At 49.4% G+C, this 20,630-nt stretch overlaps 1 protein-coding gene across 2 annotated transcripts in view; it reads left to right on the top strand.

The window, feature by feature from the left end:
* The window catches only part of ZNF697 (zinc finger protein 697), a 29,058-nt gene extending 17,795 nt beyond the window's left edge, over positions 1-11,263 (top strand). The window contains exons 1-3 of one of the 2 annotated variants that reach the window (XM_059374395.1): positions 2,033-2,108; positions 8,113-8,393; positions 9,792-11,263. In XM_059374395.1, the coding sequence (XP_059230378.1) occupies positions 8,150-8,393; positions 9,792-11,188 (1,641 nt within the window). In that variant the 5' untranslated portion in view covers positions 2,033-2,108; positions 8,113-8,149 and the 3' untranslated portion in view covers positions 11,189-11,263. Of the gene's footprint in view, positions 1-2,032; positions 2,109-8,112; positions 8,394-9,791 lie in introns of those variants that run through there. The other variant, XM_059374394.1, reaches the window with a different exon arrangement.
* The last annotated feature ends 9,367 nt before the right edge of the window (positions 11,264-20,630 follow it).

Raw genomic sequence — 20,630 nt, 5'->3', positions numbered from 1 at the left:
TGTGTAATGATTAATTTTATGCATCAACAATTTTATGCTGAGCCACTAGGTACACAGATTCTTGATCTAACATTCTGGGTGTTCCTGCAACAGAGTTTTGGGATGGGATTAACATTAAAATTGGTAGGTTTGAGTAAAGCAGATTGCTCTCCATAATATGAGTGGGCCTCATCCAATCAGTTGAAGGCCTGACTAGAACAAGAAGATTGATTTCCCTAAGTAAGGAGGAATTCTCCAGCAGAAGGGCCTCAAAGTATTAGTTTTTATGGCTCTCCAGCCTACTGGCCCTCTGTGTAGATTTTGGACTTGTCAGTCTCCATAATCCCATGGGCCAGTCTCTTAATAGTGACTCTCTTTCTATATGCACATCCTGTTGGTTTTGTTTCTCTAGAGAATGCTGACAAATGGTGTGGAGGGGGAAAAAAAGCAAGTCAGTATATGTCCTGGATTTATCTCGCTGGCTGTTTTTTGTTTGTTTGTTTTGTTAAGATTTTATTTATGTGAGAGAGAGAATGAGAGATTGAGAGCATGAGAGGGGAGAAGGTCAGAGGGAGAAGCAGACTCCCTGCCAAGCAGGGAACTGAATACGGGACTTGATCAAGGGATTCCAGGATCATCACCTGAGCTGAAGGCAGTCGCTTAACCAACTGCGCCACCCAGGTGCCCTGGCTGCCTCTTTTTGAAGTGGTGTTTTCTATTAAAGAGATGGAAAGATCATTGGAGAGGCCATGAGAAAATTGAGATTTTGACCTGACGTCTTCTAGCAAGCTGTCTTTTGGTTCCTGACCCTGTCATTTTCCCTTTCCGAGCCTCACTTTCCCGTCTGTAGGAGTTTGAGCTAAGGGATTTCCAGCTCGATGATTCCATGAGATAACAAATGTTGAACATTTGAGCGAGCTACCGAGGAGGCATCTGAAGGCAGTTCTCCCGAGGACTGCCCAAGGACTACATCAGAAAAAAAAGCCAAGGATGGATATATACAGTAGTGGTGGTGGTACAAGGCCAAGCACAGTGATGAAAAAACCATGACAAGAAAGGATGCGCTGCACATCAAGTAGGACATTCCAATTGGTTCGTTGTAAAACATGGAGGAGTAAATGTCCGCATGAGAACCTGTAGCTTCTGTGCCTTCTCCTCGAAGGGCAGATGGTCTCACTTTGAGGGCACCCAGAATCCATCTCTGAATTGGAGGAATGCTTTTTTTTTTTTTTTTTTTTTTGCAGCAGAGTAGGGTGGTGGTGAAGTCTTGACAGCTGTGACAAGCTCTGAGGCCCTCCGGCCAAACTGAGGGGCCCCTAGCACAACCAACAGACAGGAAATGCCTGACCCCAAGGACATCTGTGCTATTCTTGACCCAAGAGATTGGAAGGCGTCTCAGACTAGCTCTGGCCAGTGGGATTGTCTATTGATTTCTCTGTTGCCTTGGTTTGAGCCTGTCTCTCTTTTTCAACTTGGGCTTTCCCCTCCAGGTAAAAAAGCGGTAACCACAAGGAGGAAACCGTATTATTTTAGCTTCTCCTGTCTGGTGAGTACTCAGTATTTAGCTGCAGTAATCTTTTGGCTTTCTGTAAGAAATTAATGTTCACCTCATGTGGCAGTCTGCCACTGGTCAGGTTGGCATTTTGGGTTGGACAGTCTGGGTGTGTGACTGGGGAAATCAGCTGCCCCCTTTGGATGTGGACACACTCTCCTTGATCACTGGAGGCATGCAGGCAAATAATGGTGAGGTGGATTTCTTTGCCTCTGGGGTTCTTTCCAACCACAGGCTCATCATGAGGAGGCAGGACCCTGATGGGCATCTCCCCAGAGAGGCTAGTGCTGGTTGACTGTTTACTCAGTTGGTGCTGAGGACTGACAAATGATTAACCCCATGGAATCCCTGGTTAGACCCCAGTTATGGTCATGAGTTCAGCCTTTTGAACTGCAGACTAAAATTGTTTTTCCAGCATTCTCCCCAGTTGGCGTCCCTGCCCGTTCCTGCCCAGCCTCTGCTATGGAAACCCTCCCCAGGGAGCAAGTGGTGCGCCTGGGGGGCGTGGGAAGTGAAGGCTGGAGGCCTCAGTCGGCTGCTGCGGGGTAGGCGGGGAGGCTGCCTAGCCCTAGCTGAGGTAAGGAAAGCACTCTGGAGAGGATAGGGAGACAGGAAAGGCACTGCAGCCTGGAGGAGGCGGAGTGGGAGCTGCTCCTGGCCCTCTGCCCAGCTGCTTCCTTCCCCATCGGCCTGGCTCCTGGCCACCTGGCAGTGGCCGTGGCACATGACTCCCCCACTGGACCGGCCAGGAGTCTGTCGGCAGAGGGCTGTGCGCAGGCCAACCCCTCCACCTGCCAGGGCCCTAGGTGGGCCATGCTCCGCTCCCCCGGCCCCCAGAGCTCAGCGTGCCCTTCCCGGGCAGCAGTGCCAAGGCAAGGGGCCTGGACACGCTGGCCGGAATCCTTAGGGTACCTAGGAGCTGTGTCACTGGGAGCTCATCTGCCGAGCTCTGTGAGCTGTGGTGTTCGTTATGTGTAGACCTGGGTAGATGGCACTCCGTGTTTACTTCCCTGATTTACTGGATTATTGGAGTCAAATGAGCTGCAGCGCCCAGGGGGAGACCGTCTCACAGCAGGGGCCTGGGAGCACCTCGTGCTACTCCACCTACCCTGGCCAGAGGTGGCATGACCATGTGGGGTCCTGCGCCAGAGGCCCTGGAGAACCATGGCCAGCACTCTTTCTTTCCAGAAGGTGGGGGAATGACCTGGGTTTGTCTGCCCCAGCCTGCTCCCAGAAGTGCGGTTGACTCCATAAATTGGTGGGGCCCTCGCTTTTGGAAAAGAGCTAGGTTTTGCACATAGCTGCAAAGGGGGCCACTGTGAAAATGTACTGGTACACTGTGGTTAAATGCTAGTTCTGGCCCTGCTCCTGGCTTCACTTCCTTTCCCCCCACCTCATTGCCTCAGTACCTCCTTCCAGCATACTTTATCCCGTTTACTTCTATGGCATTGTCTTCACATTGATCTGATTAATCGTTCCATTGGGGTTGAATTTGTCTAGAAGGCACTTAAGCATTTTCCTAGTAACTTTCTAGGGTAATGAACATGACTCTTCTTTGAGTTGGGAGACATGGGGTGGAAAGAGGAGACATGAAAATATTGCAAATTCTAGAAACTAGGATTTAAGCAGTCTTTGCAGAGATAACTGATCCCACCCTGGAGTGATCTGTACCCAAGGAGAAAGGTGTGGTGGGGGGGGGGCAGGGAAATGGGGGTGGACACTCGGGGCGTTCATAGCTCTGCTGTGCTAGTTGAGTAAACATGAAGATGTCTAATGACACTGACAGTGATGTCCCCTTAGATTACCTCTCTCCTGCATGTCATATGACAAGCCAGAAGAGGCCTTGGGTCCATTCAGACCGAGCCTCCTCATGGAACAGAAGCCCAGAGGGGGCAAATACTCAAAGTCACACAGCCCAGGGGCTGTGCTAGTCAGAAACAGGGGCTCCTTCCTCCCCATTGCTGCTAGTTCAATGATTAGCGTTAGATGCAGGATTCATCGGGTCTGCCTCACTGCCTCCACCCCCTTAAATTTCTGTCTCTTCTGCAGGGGTGGACAGGATATCCCCTACAGTGGAGTCTGGGTTTATGGAACACCTCATTCAGCTCGCTTGTACTTTCTGAATGCAGGTTGTATTATCCACATCTCCAAACCACTATGGGACTGCACCTTCTTCCCTCACCCTCTGCTGGCTCTTGTGTCCGCAAGGTGGGCTGTTCATTATAAAGTCTTGAGTAGTGAGGCCACAGGAAATTGCGATGTACTTGCCAAAGGCTCTTCTTGGTGAATAGCCGTGAGCTTCAGTTTAGGAGGGGTATGTGTGTGCATATAATTTTTTATATCAAGAAGTTCGCGTAAGTTTCCTAACATTATAACTACTATTTACTGTCACTATGCCTACTGCTTTTCCTAATCTTATAGGATATAAGCAACAATCTGAGGGGTTTGAAGCAGCACGGGGTGGGAGGTTGGGGGAACCAGGTGGTGGGTATTAGAGAGGGCACGGATTGCATGGAGCACTGGGTGTGGTGTAAAAACAAGGAATACTGTTATGCTGAAAAAAAGAAAGTGATGATCTTTCAAAAAAAAAAAAAAGATTAGGTACAGTTTTGAAAATCTGGCAAGGAGGTCAAAGGTCTCTTAGGGATTCCTTAAGTCCCTGTATTTGTATATGCATGAGTAAAACGTTAAAAAATATATATATCTCATAGGTGGCAGTATAGTTGTTTTTTTCCATGCAAGCTCTAAAGATGAGCAAGGTTAAGTAACTTGCACAAGGTCACGTAGCTGACAGGATTTGAACCTAGGTCAGTGTAGCCGCACATCTACCACAGTGCCTGGCCACCCATTCATTATCCACCCCTGGCCTTGCCCAAGAAGGCATGTTGCTAGTTTTTGTTTTGAGAATGAATGGGAAAGGAGTTGGAACAAAATGTGCTTACAGATCTACTGACTGACACGTCAGTTATACCACAGTGTTTAGATAAGTTTCTGAAAATTGTCTTCCATAGATTGAGATAAGCACAACGTCTGCCCTTGTCTTCTTGTTTCTAAAATAATGTAGCTATTCCTTCATTGTGCTTTATCGCATTAAAAACAAAGTTGGCTTTTCTCCTGATAAAAAAAATATATATCTTTATTGTAGAAAGTAGAGATGTTCACAAAAAGGAAAAGCGATCCCAAGCAATACACCAGCTCTTGGCTAAGACTGTGAGCACTGGAACTATCCTGTAGGGGTTTGAATCCCCGCTGTGCCACTGGCAATATGTGTGACTTTGAGCTAGTCACAGCTTCTTTGCTTATTCCTTCATGTGTCTCTGAAGTTGAAAATTAGACCCTGCGGGACACCTGAGTGGCTCAGTTGGTTGGGCAGCTGCCTTCAGCTCAGGTCGTGATCCCAGCATCATGGGATCGAGTCCGAGTCGGGCTCCTTGCTTGGCAGGGAGCCTGCTTCTCCCTCTGCCTCTGCCTGCCATTCTGTCTGCCTGTGCTCGGTCTCTCTCTCGCTCTCTCTCTCCCTCTCTCTCTCTCTCTCTCTGATAAATAAATAAAATCTTTAAAAAAAAAAAAAGAAAGAAAAAGAAAGAAAATTAGACCCTGCATCATTGAGTTGTTTAGATTAAATGGTACAAAACCCTTAGATGTGACCAAGAGATGTTTGATTAATACCTCAATAATGTTCTAATTTTCCTCTCTGAATATGTATATACATGTGTAAATATATATGTGTGTGTGTATATATATTATATTGTATGCATATACTAATAAATGAGATTTTTTTTTAAGCCAGCTAGTTTTCATCTAACGATATATCATGACTGCCTTTCCTTACTTCTAAATAGTCTTTAGTACTTGGTAGCTGCCTGGAACCTACTGATGGGTTGGTGTGAATGGAACTGAATCCATTATTGTGGGTCATGAAGGTTTCCAGGTCTGCTCTAACATAGTACACTCTTAAAGAAATCTCAGTAGATGTTGCACCATGCATGGTGTTCCTCTAGGTGACAGGAGCTCCCCACTTTTTGTAGGGCATACCTAATCTTCCCTCTCCTGGTGTGAATGAGGATCTGAGCATTTCCCTTTGGGAGCTCAGAAGCTTCTGAGTGTGGCACCTGTGAACTTCTGTATTCTAGCCCTATCCAGGGAACTCGGGCTCTGCCTCTTTTCCTTCCTCTCCCTTAAATCTATAAAAGCTGTGTTTCTTTGTTTAATATTTCTGGTATCTGGTATCTCTTGGTTCCTGAGAAATCACATCAGAAAGTGGTGTCCTTTTTAAAAGGAAAAAAAGGAGAAACCCTAAGCATCTCTGTTTTCCAGGGTGGACCCCCAATGCCTGCCCTTCTGGGTGAGCTGTAGTCACTTCTGTATCATTCCAGGCACCATGCCTTGCCATTTTAGTGTTTATTTTATTTTATTTTAACTTTATTTGTCTGAGAGGGAAAGAACAAGCAGGGGAGTGGCAGGTGGAGGTAGAGGAAGAAGCAGGCTCCCTGCTGAGCAAGGAGCCTGATGTGGGCCTCAATCCCAGGACCTTGGGATCATGACCTGAGCCTTAGGTAGCCACTTAACTGACTGAGCCCCTCAGGTGTCCCTGCCATCTTAGTTTTATATTTCTGGCAACATGCTTATTTGATGATTCTATTGATGTAGAATTCTACTTGCTGGTCTGAGATTGTTTCCCTGGAAGTGGCCGCACCCCTTCTCTGCTTTTAGCCTCTAGCAAACCAATAAGTCACATGTTTTGAAAATCCTGCTCTGCCCTCTCCACCCCTAGCCTTCGGGGTATGTCATATATGCAGACTCTAGGGATGTATTTGTCTGTAGAGTCTGAGCTCCAGAAGACAAAGAGAGTTACGGATGGAAGTGACTTGGGGTCAGTAGTATCTCATGTAATATTCCTTTTTCAAAGTTTATGGCTTTACTGAGATTTTCTCCTAGAGCTTAATCCTGGGTGTTTGGAACCTGTCATTTTAAACTGTATTGAGTCTCAAGAAACTTAGCTACATTCCAGGACACTGATGACTAAACAGCTTCAGACACAGCCATTTTCTTTTTTTGCTTTTCTTTCTTTATTTTTATTTTTTTTTTTTAAGATTTTATTTATTTATTTGAGAGAGATCACAAGTAGGCAGAGAGGTAGGCAGAAAGAGGACGGGGGAGCAGGCTCCCCGCCAAGCAGAGAGCCTGATGTGGGGCTCGATCCCAGGATCCTGAGATCATGACCTGAGCCGAAGGCAGAGGCTTAACCCGCTGAGCCACGCAGGCGCCCTGACATGGCCATTTTCTGATGATGGTTAAGGGCCAGGCTTGGCTTTTCACTGTAATCTAGGGAGTATATCCTCATCTCTGAGAGAGGGTAGAATATGTTAGGGCAACGGGTCTGTGAAAATTATGGTGGTGATTGTATGTCTGAGGTGTGCTGGAATGGCATCAGGACTTAAAAAGAGAAATAATTCATATTCCATATTGGACAGAGAAATGGCCTGTGTATTCCACATTTGTAATGCTCCAAGTATCAGTTTCTCGCTACAGTGTTTTCTAAAGCCCATTTTAATGTTTCCTTCTGATACCCTCCCTGGGAGAAAGGTTAAGTAGCATTGTCCTGCTTGCGCTACCCAAGAGGAGGTGGAGACAAGAACAGGTGAATTTCCTTGCCTTGGACCCTGAAATCAGGCTGACAAGAGCTTGCAAAGGCAGGAAAAGCTCCCAGGCAAGGAAAGAGCATTTTGCTCAGCGGTATTCATGTATGTCCTGTCTGGGGGCTGCTGAGCCAGAGAGTGCTGGACACTTCAGTGTCACAGTTCAAGATCCTTGACCGTTAATCTGCTTTGCTGCCTTGAGCTAAGCCCTCAGAGTGATGGATGGCAGAAGTCGATTATTTTTGGCTCGGCTGGTCCGTCTTGGCAAGGGGCCTTTACATGTAAAACTGATATCTACAAAGGGTTTTGGAATCTGATGTCATTTTTTTCCTACAATTCACATGTTGGCCTGTGCTGTAGATGGGGTTATCTGTTACGTGAGGGTCACGTTCTTGTTTGGGGCTCCCTGTAGAGATGGCTTCTAATACAGAAGGCCCCCTGCATCCTCTTCCACACCCCAGCAGACTTGCTAGAGCTTCAATCTCTTGACTCACTGGGTGCAGGAAAGCAGCAGGCCCTTGCTGGTTTAATCCCCACCTTACTGCTTATAGGTTAGTCAAAGGCTGACGGGGTCCTTCTTTTTGAACTTCATGTTTTCTCAGCCGAAAAATGGGAACAACTACTGTTAAGGCTAAAAAGCCAGGTTAATGGAGAATCCACTTTGGAGATGGGAGGAGATGACTCAGCATCCAATCCAGTGGGAGTTGGCATGTGATCTCAGATGGAGTTGCCACTGTTCCCATGCCACCCAGCCCAGCATCTTTTGTGCTTGGTTCTCTGCATCTTAAAATGTGACGTGGAGCAGAAATTTGTTATCTAGGTCTTGAACCTCTACACATTTTCTTGGACTGAGCCACTGATTTCCATGGAAATCAAAGCCAGATATGGTGAGGGGGTGAGGCCAGACTGACCTGACCTATATCTGTGTTTTTTCTGGAACAGGGGTCCCCGGTCACCTCCCTTGTGCTGTTCTTCCTGGATGGAACAAGAAAATAAACAGGGTGTGTGTGAAGCTAAGGACTCAGCAGACAAAGGGATGGGCTCTGATTTTGAGAACTCTGAAGACAGAGAACGGGACCCAGAAGAAAGAGGAATGGGCTCTCACCCACAGGATGCCAACAAGAGAGAAGGCCCCCCAGAGCAGGAGCTGGACTCCAACCCACATGATGAAGCTCTGGGAGGGGACCCAGAAGAGAGGGAACTGGTATCTGACATCTGCCCAGGTGAGGAAAAGCTGGCATTTCCATGGAAGTTGCCCCCACTCACAGTTATTTCTAGCTCCTCTAGAGTTAGAACCCAGGGCAGCATTCTTTGTGGGAGAGCCCTCTAGCGGAGACCATTATGCAGAACCATAAGCCTGAGGAACCTTCTTTTCTTCAGTCCAGTCTGAGGGGGGCTGTTCTGGTAAACGTGGATGAAGAAGGTAACTCACTGGTGTCGCACTACAGTGTACAGAACACTGCTATAAATTAACACTTGCAATAACATGAGAGGGAGCACAGCTAATATCAGAACCTACCTCATCAGGTTGTTGGGGGAGTTTAGATAAGTTGCTGCATTTGAAGACTTATCACAGCATTGAGCTAATAAAGTGTCCAGATGTTTGCAGTTATAGTCATCATCATCTTTGTTCGCAGATAAGGAAACTCAGTGGTAAGTGACCGGGTTTATATGGCTAACACCCAAAGTGCTCAAGGCCTCTGCCAAATCCCTTGGTATTCCTGACCTGGAAAGAGGAAGCGCTGGCCCTCTGCCTCCATCCACATCCTTGGTCCTATCTCTGGGCATTTGTTGCTTTATACTGCTCTGTGCATGCCTTGGGGACAGAAATGAACTGAAATACCTTGCGGTCAAGACTAATGAGGTTACATTCCCTCCCCTGTGACACATCCCAGACTTCTCCTGCTCTCCCCTGCAGTGTACACAACACCTAGTCTTTATTATCTTAGTAACTTTCTGGAGTGCCCTCTGTTCTGTGTTAAGCAGCCAGAGAGAGGTGTGTGTTCTGGAAGTCTCTAAGCTGGGATCCCCAGCTCTAGGTCCTGTGCTCATTCTTCCTGCCTGGCTTACATAGTAAAGCCCTTAAGGTGGGGTGTGTTTGGGTTTGTTGTTCCACCCCTAACAAGTTTTGTTTTAAAAATCAGCCCATTACCTCGTTAGGACGGGTGATCTTTTCTTGTGGTTGGCTGGAGTGGCCTTGTCTTTTGAGGCCAGGGCCCTGAAAGGCATTAGGAGCTATGAGAGTAAGCTAATGTCTCCTGAGATCCCACAGAGTCCTACCCAGCCCATTTCAAGCAGACTGTCAAGCCTTCAGATGACTCTGCTGAGTGGAGCCTCGGGTGCCCTGGGTGGGGCCTGGACCCCAGAGACAGTTGCTGTTAGAACTGGCCAGCCAAGGGGCAGTTGAGTGACCTTTGCCTGGGTTTCAGAGCACACTCTCCTGTTGTAGGCCTTCCTCAGGAGGCACCAGGTGGGAAGAAGGCTGAAATCGCGGGGGTCTTGGGGGAGGGGTTGAGAATACTCTCAGGAGGGTGGCCTGCACTTTTACCGAGACGTGCCCTCCGGGTTTGCCTCTCGAGCGCCAAGTATAGTCACGACCACTGCCACCTTTTCTGTTGCAGAGGAACTGCTGAGCGAGGAAGAAGGGGCTGCTCTCCGCGAAGATGATGATTACCAGTCCGGCGTAGCCGAGATGGCCATGTTCCCGGGACTGTCGGAGTCCGACAGCATTTCCCGGAGCCCCCGGGAAGAGGAGGAGGAGGAGAGCGCTGGGGAGAACCGGCTGGACGAAGAGGAGCAGCCGCCCCCTCCCATGCTCCCCTGGAGGCGGCATCTCTCCCTGGGGAGTCGGCACCGGGGCGACAAGCCCGCCCACCGCCGCTTCCGCCGGCTCCATCACCCCATGGCCATGGACCTCGGGGAGCTCGACAGCCTGATGGCCAGCATCATGGACGCGCCCACCATCTGCCCGGACTGTGGGGAGAGCTTCAGCCCCGGCGCCGCCTTCCTGCAGCACCAGCGCATCCACCGCCTGGCGGAGGCCGCCGCCGCAGCCAGCCTGGAGCCCTTCGGCTTTGCGGGCGAGTGCGGCGCCGTGGTGGGCGTGGCGGGGGGCTTCGGGGCGGGGCCCGCGCTGGCCCGGCCCCCGCGCGAGAAGCCCTTCCGCTGCGGGGAGTGCGGCAAGGGCTTCAGCCGCAACACCTACCTGACCAACCACTTGCGCTTGCACACGGGCGAGCGGCCCAACCTGTGCGCGGACTGCGGCAAGAGCTTCAGCTGGCGCGCGGACCTGCTTAAGCACCGGCGCCTGCACACGGGCGAGAAGCCCTACCCGTGCCCCGAGTGCGGCGAGGCCTTCAGCCTCAGCTCGCACCTGCTGAGCCACAGGCGGGCGCACGCGGCAGCCAGCGGCGCGGGGGCGGCGGCGCTGCGGCCCTTCGCCTGCGGCGAGTGCGGCAAGGGTTTTGTGCGCCGCTCGCACCTGGCCAACCACCAGCGCATCCACACGGGCGAGAAGCCGCACGGCTGCGGCGAGTGTGGCAAGCGCTTCAGCTGGCGCTCGGACCTGGTGAAGCACCAGCGCGTGCACACGGGCGAGAAGCCCTACATGTGCTCCGAGTGTGGGGAGACCTTCAGCGTCAGCTCACACCTCTTCACGCACAAGCGCACGCACTCGGGCGAGCGGCCCTACGTGTGTCGCGAGTGCGGCAAGGGCTTCGGGCGCAACTCGCACCTGGTGAACCACCTGCGCGTGCACACGGGCGAGAAGCCCTTCTGCTGCGGCCAGTGCGAGAAGCGCTTCAGCGACTTCTCGACGCTCACGCAGCACCAGCGCACGCACACGGGCGAGAAGCCCTACACGTGCATCGAGTGCGGCAAGAGTTTCATCCAGAGCTCGCACCTGATCCGCCACCGCCGCATCCACACCGGCAACAAGCCGCACAAGTGTGCGGGCTGTGGCAAGGGCTTCCGCTACAAAACGCACCTGGCGCAGCACCAGAAGCTGCACCTGTGCTAGGGGCCGGGCCTCGGGGAGGCTGCCCTGGTGGGGAGCATGCGGCGAGGAGCAGTTCTGCGGATAGAGCTTGTGGAGAGAAATGGGGAAGGGGCGGGAGGGACAATCTGAGTGACCGGGGAGTCTTGGTGTTAGGGGGTCTTGAAGGGGAGGGTCGAGTCTGTGGTTTTTTTGGGGTGTTCTTTTTTGCCTGCCTCCCCAACGGGACGTGTTTGGGAGATGTGCTTGAGCCATGACGTCTTCAGATACACGCGGTAGGGGTTGAAGAGCACGGAAGAGCAGGCACTTTGAGGACGTTGAAGAAGGGGGGTTAGGGGAGTGAACAGGATGGCAGGCAGTAGAGTAGGTCGGGCCGTGGGGGCCTATGGGCGTTGGGAGAGGCTTATGGGGTAAAATAAAAGGCGGGTATGAATCATTCTGTCCTGGGCTCACCAGGTGTTAGGTTAACACTGTTTGCCCTGTCGCCCCACATCAGCCGTAGTCTCATGAAAAGTAGAGGAACCTTGTCGATGCTATGGGAGAAGATATTTAGTATATATTCCCCTTCATTTCTCTGAGCCACAGTTAGCTGCTATTTTGAGGCATCCAGGGGAAACTGGGCAGGAAAGCTTATGCACTCTGATTGCAAGGACAAAATTGAAGTTTGGAAATCCGTTCATAATAGGCTTTAAGATCACCTGGGAAATCTTGGTTCTGCTCCCCCTGGTTCTTTGCCACTTCCTTTAAAGTAGTCTAGCTTCATGCTGGGTCAAGGTGGTCTGTGTGGATGGGAGGTGTTCGGTGTGTGCCAAGCCTGGTATTTCACGTCTCACTTGTGATCTTCGAAGTGCAGGGGAATGAAACAGTCCCAGCTATGTGTGGCTTTCCCTTTTCCAGGTCAGCATGTTGCTTGTTTGAAGTGAATCTCAGATCAGCAACTATTGCCCCAGTGACCTACTACAAAAGTCATCTAGCTCAGAGTTTTGCTGGCCTTATGTGAGAAATCCAGGAGAGCAGATGTTCACATGTTGGAGTGCAGAGCTTCTTTGTCTCATTTGCCTTTGCTCTGTATCCAGTGCCCCCCTCCCTCTTGGTAGTAATGGGGGAGAAAATCGAACAGTCACCTCCATCCATATTGATATGGGCTTTTGGTCTGAATAGAGATATCTTTTATGTACACAGGGAGGCATAGTAGAAAGCTCAAGGTTTTACACAAGGAAGGCCCAAGCAGGGAAAGGTGTTAAGTGCAAAATTGCCAAATAGCACAAGCAATGAATGTTTTCTGGTTGTTATATAAATGCCAAAATAGCACTTTTTTATTTCTAAAGTGCTTTATGCTTTTTAACGACCGTTAATTGTTTCTCACACCTTTGTGAGGTAGATCAGTATTATGACCCCTGTCGTAGGGAAGACCCGAGGACAGGAGTACAGCAGGCTGTTTGGAAGACAGGCTGACGACCGTGGGGATAGGTATGGTCAAACCTTTTGTGTTCTCCTGTCAGCTGCTAGAAAGACTTAACCTGTCATGATTTATATAATAAAATGAAGACACTGAAAATTCTTAATGCTTCATGGAAAACTTAAGGCTAGTCTAGAAGGGCCAAAGATGTCCTTATTGACAAAGCTGGTCTTTGTCACATAATTAGGGTATCTTAGGATTGTTCCATTTCTAGTAGGGGGCTGTAGTTAGATGACTCTTGTACAGATTTCGGTTACCTGTACGGAAAATTCCTCCCCCAGGTTAGCCTTTAGGAATTAGAGTTGTGGAAAGCAGTCTTGTTTTCTTCACTAGTGATTGTTAGTTGTTCTGTACTTTTCATGGAAGCATCTTCACAAACTGTTGGACACACTTGAAAGCAAGATTGTTTTTACAGTTATAGCAAACTTTCTGTGGATGCTGGTAATTTATACTTGATCAATTGTATTTTAACAAAGAACCTCCTTGGGGACTGTAGGGAAGCATGTTTTTGTCCTTATAAAAACACCTTCCCCCAAAAAGAAAAAATCCTGAGAATTCTGGGCTTGTACAATGCCTGTTGATCTTGCCCTCTTAATCAGTTTTTTGTTATTTACAAATGCAAATCGATTTTCAAAAGATAGATAATTTTGCAAGACACTAATTCTTTATTTTCTTTTAGTTGATTAATCTGAGCAAAATCAATGTCCATTATTTATTCTGACTCTTTACCCGGAATACTAAGTGTATAGGACTCCTTTGAAAATAATATAGCCAATTTGTAGGTAACCTTACTCCTTTGTGTGTTTTTTTATGCACATCTACCTCTTCCAGCCATTTTATGTTCTCTCAAATCTGTGCCTATGAAATCTCATGCAAATTTTGATTCTCCACTTTATGGGTTATTTGGCCTTTGACTGCCATTGTACTCTGTATGGTCTTGTCTGCATCAGCTATGTTATATATGGGCAGCTTTCAAGAAGGTTCAAGAGGGAAGGGGCATTGAAGTTCATATGAAATAATTTGGTGGCAGTGGAAATGTTTGGGTTTCATTGACCTCTCTTCTTTCAAGTACCATGGGTAAGAGAGTCAGCTACCACTTCAGTATCCCTTTGAGGAGCAGATCCCTCAGCAGAAGAAAACAGCCCAACCACCAAAATCCCCACTCGCATGGTGCATTTAAAATGTGATTCCATTTTTCCTACACTTCTTCAGGGATCATAGCTGCATTAAGTGAATTTAAATGCAGTCAGGAGGCTGGTTCTTGTATCTAGTTCAAGAATAATAGTTTTTCTTCAGCAAGCCCCACTGTGATGCACCCTTAAAAATGCTACTTTGAAGATTCCTTCCATCAACTCATTCATGCTGGTGGAGGCAAGTGTATCATTTGTTTCCCAGGGAGTTTGGTCAAGTGCAGGCTGCTCTTGGCTTAGCAGAAGCTGGAGCAGTTTCGGTAAGTTAAATGGCTTGATTCAATCTTGAGCTCTGAGTTGGAAAGAGAAGATGAGAAGTTAACCCCTTGAGCCATGTGGTTTCTTCAGGATCAAGAGGCTCTACAAATGTGAGAAAGTACAGATGAAGAATCTGTGTTCATAGACAATCTGGACTGTGTTTCTGAAGTTTGCGCACATTTCCCTTCAGTATAATGTTATTTTACAGCTGTTTGTTAAAATAGTGAATAATTTAATGATCCTAAATGTAACAGGTTTTGTGTGAGTGTGTGCTTGTATATGTGAGAATTGCTTTATTTTCAGGTGGTTTTATTTAATGATGGTTCCTCGGACAGCGTTCTGGTGTTCAGCAACCCATATGGAACATTTGTCATTAAATCCATATCAGTCTTTTTCCATTTCATTCTTCTTTGTCATCCATTAAATGGCACTGAGATCCATATACAGAAGCTTACTGTCTGGTAGAACAGGGGTCAGCAAACTACTGAGTCTAGCCTATCTCCCTTTGCAAGTAAAATGTTCTGGGCTGTGGTCCTCTCCATACAACCTTGCTTACATGTTGTCTGTGGTTGGTTTTGCTCTACCACAGCAAGGCTGAGTCTTTGTGACAGAGGCTACATGGCCCACAGTCCTAAAATGTTTACTCTCTGGATATTTACAAACAAAGGTTGCTGACTCCTGTGTTTGAGTGTTCTGGAAGATCCTGGATCATCCTGGAACTGGTTGATGTCTACATAATCTGCCTATTTTAACCAGTAATTCAGCAGGGCACTTCCGTATTCTTGTAGCTTTGGGATGTTGGGAAATGTGTGAATGCTATGCCACTGGTATCAATTTCTTCCTTCCTTGGAGGAACCTTTCTGTGGGGCATTTTGACAGGAAGTGGGGAAAGCCGATATGGGGAAGAGAGGCAGTCTTAGGTCTCACCCCCTAATCTATTAAAAAAAAAATGTATTCCTGAATAACATCACAAAGTATTTTCCTTCCCTCAGCTCTCAGAAAGGTAACTTAATGGCTGTTGATAATACTGGATGGAACTTAACCAGCTAGACTGGCCTTTTACTTAAAATGTTTTTTAGTTGCTCTGTGCCCAACCTCAGGGAAACAATGAGACAGGCAGTTTGTAAGGAAGGGATTCACAAGAAATAGAAAAAACGCAGTGCGAAAGGCACTTTATGTTCTTGTGATGATCACAACCACCTCCTTGTGTGAGTGTCCACCCACCCTGTCTTGCCTGGCAGGGCCGGTGGATTTGGGGTCCTGGTCATGCACTCAGTCCAGGATTTATCAACATTCCTCCCTAACCTAACTATTCAGGTCTGAAGCAACCACCAGTCTAGCTCCTGGTCCCTAGGAAAACTACTGAATCAAGTATTTGAAGTATTTGTTCAGTGCTCTGTGGAGACATGGCAGTGAACCTGGACTTCTGGGCTCTGTCATGAGAGGATGCTGGTCCTGAACATGCTGTTGGAGCAGGGCTCTGTCTGCCTTCCAGGTAGAGAGGATGTATCTGGTCAACTTGGAATTTTGGGGGCTGAATTAGTTTGAGATCAAGATTTCATTAATCTAACTTAACTATATATGGTAGAATTACCTGGAGAGCTTTTTTTTTTTCTTTTCTTTTCTAAAGATTTTATTTATTTATTGAGAGTGAGAGAGAGCATGAGAGGGAGAAGCGGACTCCCCATGGAGCTGGGAGCCTGATGTGGGATTCGATCCTGGGACTCTGAGGTCGTGACCTGAGCCGAAGGCAGTCGCCCAACCAACTGAGCCACTCAGGTGCTTTAAAAACAAACAAGCCCTACCCCCCCAAAAAAACCCGGGGCACCTGGGTGTGTCAGTCAGTTAAGCATCCAACACTTTTTTTTTTTTAAAGGTTTTATTTATCCACTTGACAGATCACAAGTAGGCAGAGAGAGGGGGAAACCGACTCCCCACCGAGTAGAGAGCCCGATGTGGGCCCAATCCCAGGACCCTGAGATCATGACCTGAGCTGAAGGCAGAGGTTCAACCCAGGCTCCAGAGCCACCCAGGCTCCCCAAGCATCCAAATCTTGATTTCAGCACAGGTCATGGTCTCAGGATGATGAGATTAGGCCCCACATCAGTTCCACGGTGTGAGTGAAGCCTGCGTAAGATTCTCTCCCTCTTCCTCTTCCCCTTTCTGCCCCTAAACACCACCCCACTAACACCACCTCCACCAACAAAATCTGACAACAACCAAAAAATTCTACCAAATGGTGGTTGGTTGGTTTGGGGTGAAGTCCAAGTAACAGTAATTTTACATATAGACCTCCTAGGCAACTTTTATGTGCAACCTGGAATGAGAATTCTATAGGACCAATCAGGCGCCTTCGTGCTCTCTTGGCGATTACAGTAAGTAAAACTAATAAGCCTCACATCCTCTCCCCTGCTAAGAGTATAGAGGCAAAGGGTGTGGGCAGACAGCAAAGCCAGACAATGCCAGGGTCACTGCTGCAGCAAGTCAGGCTTTGCAGCCTGCCCACGCCTGCTAGGCCTACTTTTTACGTACACCTTCCCCACGTAGATAATAAGTAAGGGCCAGGAGAAGTGCCTGTTTTCGCCATTCATCAGATAATGCCAGATGGGCCTCACGGGCTGCTGCTGGCCTTCCTCTGCCAATCATAGACTTCCTGCCTTTCCTTCTTTCTGATCTTCATTCCAACTCAGCTCACTTAACAAAGCAAAATTCCATGCATTTCTCCCTTCCTGAGCTGCCCTTGGCAATAGAGTTGTTTTCTGAATTTTGCTCCTGGAGGGAAAGGGGAGGAGCTCACGCTTCAGGTCTCCAGCTTGAACACACTAGCCCTGGGTTCCGTTCTTTCCTGGCCAGAGCCGCAAGTGTCTGCAGATTACATTTCCCTGCTGCCCGCCTGTGTTTCCAAGGTCACCCTGGCTCACCCAAAGCCCATTCCCATGGTTTTCAGTCTCTAGCGGCCCCAGTGGGATCCAGGCGACTGTTCCCAGACTCGTCTGCATCCCGTTGGTGACCTGCTTCACCGCAACCAAAGAGTTGGATGGCAAGGTGTTTCATGAACCTAGCTGGCTTCCACACGTCTATATTTCCAGGGGTTTTGTGCTAAGTGAAAGGACTGAATGGCCCCAGGCCTCACAGCTGCTGGAAACTAGGGACTCCCTGGAAGTGACTTGACGTCATTTATTCACAGAAGAGTCTCCCCAGAGATGCCTCCCCTGACCCACGAGGACTGGAAGGTTTCTTCTGCCGAGATGTTCCCAGAACGTCCCAGACACAGCTCCTGTGTATGATGAGCAGGTGCCCTGAGGTGCTGGCTCATTGAAAGCAGAGACCCAGAGAGGGTCACTCCATAAGGATGCGGAGTGCCGCTGGGCTGGGTGGTGCTTGCTGCCAGGGGTTAGAGAGAGAGAGAGAGAGAGATTTTCACATGTTCAAAGGCTCCAGAACAGGGCAGGGGAAGGCTGGTTTTGCTCTCTGCCTAACATCAAACCCAGGTTCCCGGTGGTGAATCGGTTTGCAAACTGCAAGTTGTGACTTTTTGGATTTGGCCCCTGGTGGGAGAAGGAAGAACTCTAATACCAAGGCGGTGGGTGTTAATGCCTGGGTAAGATGAGGCCTCCGGCAAAGGCTCGGGGAAAAGCAGACTCTGCGGAGGACGTGTGCCAGGGTCACTGCTGCAGCAAATCAGGCAGTGTCCGTTTTATCTGGCTTTGGAGGGTAGGGGAAAGAGGCAGTGTGACCTTGGAGGAGTTAATGAAGCAAGGGGCTGCTTAGGGACCCGGCTAGACACGTTGTCAGGTCTAGTGTTCGAAGGTGACTGAGTAAAGCCAGGACTTTGATGCACAAGGACCACCTCCAGGTTTCCACTGAAGCAGCTCTACTGCTCTCTGGGTTAACATCGATGGACACAGTAGAGGTCATGGACATGACTTCACAGCCTGACAGCTGCTGGACCAAGGGAGCCACTGCCTAGTGCTGCCGCAGCCTAAGCTGGGCACCTCGGGTGGGCTCAGTCTTGGCCTTGTTGGTCCAATGGAAAGATGTCGGTGTGAGGTGTGGGGAGAAGATCTGGAAGGTGTAGGGGCTGTGCAAAGATTAGGAAACAAGGCAGTTGCACACCGTTGTCTCATAGCCTGGCTCATGGGGGCCTAGAAGGAGAAGAAAAGCAGTTGCTTGCCTGTGGGACTGCACCCTTTCCAACTTCCAGCTCCTGAGGCAGGGGGGTGGAGGGGACAGAGGGGAATGAGAGGATGGGAGACCATGGCCTTCACTCCTTTCCCGGGGACAGAGGAAGAATGGAGGAGTCGGTCCTGCCGTCCTTGGAGGGAAGAGTGCAGGACAGAGCTCTGGCATTCACTGGCTGTGTTCTTGAGCAAGGCTCGGATTTCTCTGGGCCTGTTTTCCTCTTCAAGTGACACCATCTCTATGGACCCTCCCCACTCGAGTGTCTGGTGGTGGTCACAGAGCTTAAAACTTGGGAGGCATCCATATCTCAATACAAGAATGACACGAAAGCTCGTCTAAGTCCGGGTTAGTTTTGGGGGCCCAGCTGTGACTGCACTGCCAAGGAGGGAGGGAACACTCTGGTGGGCTCCTGCTTGGTCTGGCCTTGGTCGTCCACAATCGGGAGGGGTGTTGTGCCCTGTACAGATGAGAAGCCAGACCCCAACAGAGCTGGGGAAGGGCTAGGGAGCCACTCGGTCAGCTTTGGCTCTGCGCAAACGTACGGCTAGAGAATGGTGTTATGGGGGCAGGTCGCTGCAGAAGCACAGTGGTGCTGGGGGGGTAGCGGGGGGCGACCACTCACCAGTGTCCAGTATCATTGGGACTGGACCTAGAAGTGGGCCACGGGCTCCAGTGTGCCGGTAAGGGCACAGACCCAGGAGAATAAAGAGAGTTGAGTCACTCTGAAAAGGGCCAAATTGAAAGAGAGCCCAGGTGTTCACTCTTGTTTGCAGAGACAGAAGAGTCTCTTCTCTTTTGCACTGGTCTTCCCCAGCCCTCCCTGGCCCTGGCTACTTTTGTTCCTGTCCCGGGAAGCCCCTGCTTGTCTCTGTTCTTGCCAGACCAGCATTCCACAAGCTGGGTCGGGCTGCATGGGCTCCACAGAAGGATCAGGCAGTTGGGGTGCCGGTTAAGCCTGCCCCCTGCCCTCTTTCCAAGTAGTCTCTCTTATCCCTATCTCTTTTTCCTTAGCAACTATGCTGGCCCTGCGCCTTCTTGGCCTCCAGGAGGCTGTGCCTCTCCTGCCTATTCTGAGCACTGTACTCTCAGGCCAAACTCAGGGCAGCAAATACAAGGTCACCAGTCCAGGTGGGTAAAATCTCTAGACTTGTCTTGGACAATCTTCACTCTACTCCCTCCAATCCCGTCTATTCTGGTCCAGAGTCTTTTTCCTTCCCTTCCCCTTTCTTTACCTTTCACTTATTTGCCTTTCTTTAAAGAGGTATTTATTTATTTATTTAAAGATTTTGTTTATTTATTGACAGAGAGAGACACCGCGAGAGAGGGAACACAGGCAGGGGGAGTGCGAGAGGGAGAAGCAGGCTTCCCACTGAGCAGGGAGCCCAATGCGGGGCTCGATCCCAGGACCCTGGGATCATGAGCTGAGCTGAGGGCAGACACTTAATGACTGAGTCACTCAGGTGTCCCTAAAGATTTCTTTATTTATTTTAGAGAGACAGAGAGAGAGAGTGTGTGTGTGTGCGAGCAGGGGGAGGGACAGAGGGAGAGGGAGAGAGATCCTAAGCAGATTCCATGCATGGAGCCGGACATGGCCAGGGGTGGGGGATGGTGAATTGGGGGATCCTTGATCCCAGGACCCAGAGCTTATGACCTGAGCTAAAATCAAGAGCCAGTGGCTTAACCAACTGAGCTACCCAGGCACTCCCAGAATCTCCTTCTTTAAAAACATTGTCTTCCTTCCTTCACTCCTTACATATTCAATGGGTGCTCACTCGGGGCCAGATGTGGGAATACAGCTGGGCACAGGTTGCCAGCACAGGCTCCTCGCGGTGCCTTCCAGAGTCCACAGTCTAGTTAGGGAGACAGATGAGTTCATAAGCAGCCACCTGGACTGTGACTAGTGCCTAGTGGAGAGACATGCTTTACCCTTCCCTGGAAGGCTGGAGACTCTCTAGGGGAGGCACAGCCTGAAGCATGAGGACAAGTTGGCTGAGGGACGGGAGCCAGGAAATAGGCATGTGTTGCAGGCGGGAGAGGCCATGGTGGGAGCGTGGTGTGTGTGGCTGTAGTGTGTTCAGGTGGCGGGTTGAGAGGTGTCAGAAGCTATAATAATCCCCCCCCCCCCATATTCAATGCTGCTCAAACCCTATTTTGCCTGGCCCCAGGTGCCCCTGCTATAAACATTCCTCTTTCCTTTACCACAGGGATTCTAGTGTGTTCTCAAGGGACTGCATCCTAGGCCAGCTCTGCTCCTGATTTATGGGTGACCTTGGGAAAGTCACTTTACATCTCAGGCCTCAGTTTCCTTGTTTGTGAAAAGAGGAAGGGAAGGAACCCATAGCTAAATGGGCTATGGGCCTATGGCCCTAGATCAGCT

The sequence above is a fragment of the Mustela nigripes genome, chromosome 14, assembly GCF_022355385.1.
Source record: "Mustela nigripes isolate SB6536 chromosome 14, MUSNIG.SB6536, whole genome shotgun sequence".
In the NCBI taxonomy this organism is placed as follows: Eukaryota; Metazoa; Chordata; class Mammalia; order Carnivora; family Mustelidae; genus Mustela; species Mustela nigripes.
Note: the sequence above shows the minus strand (reverse complement) of the source record. Positions and strands in the feature narration are given on the sequence as shown.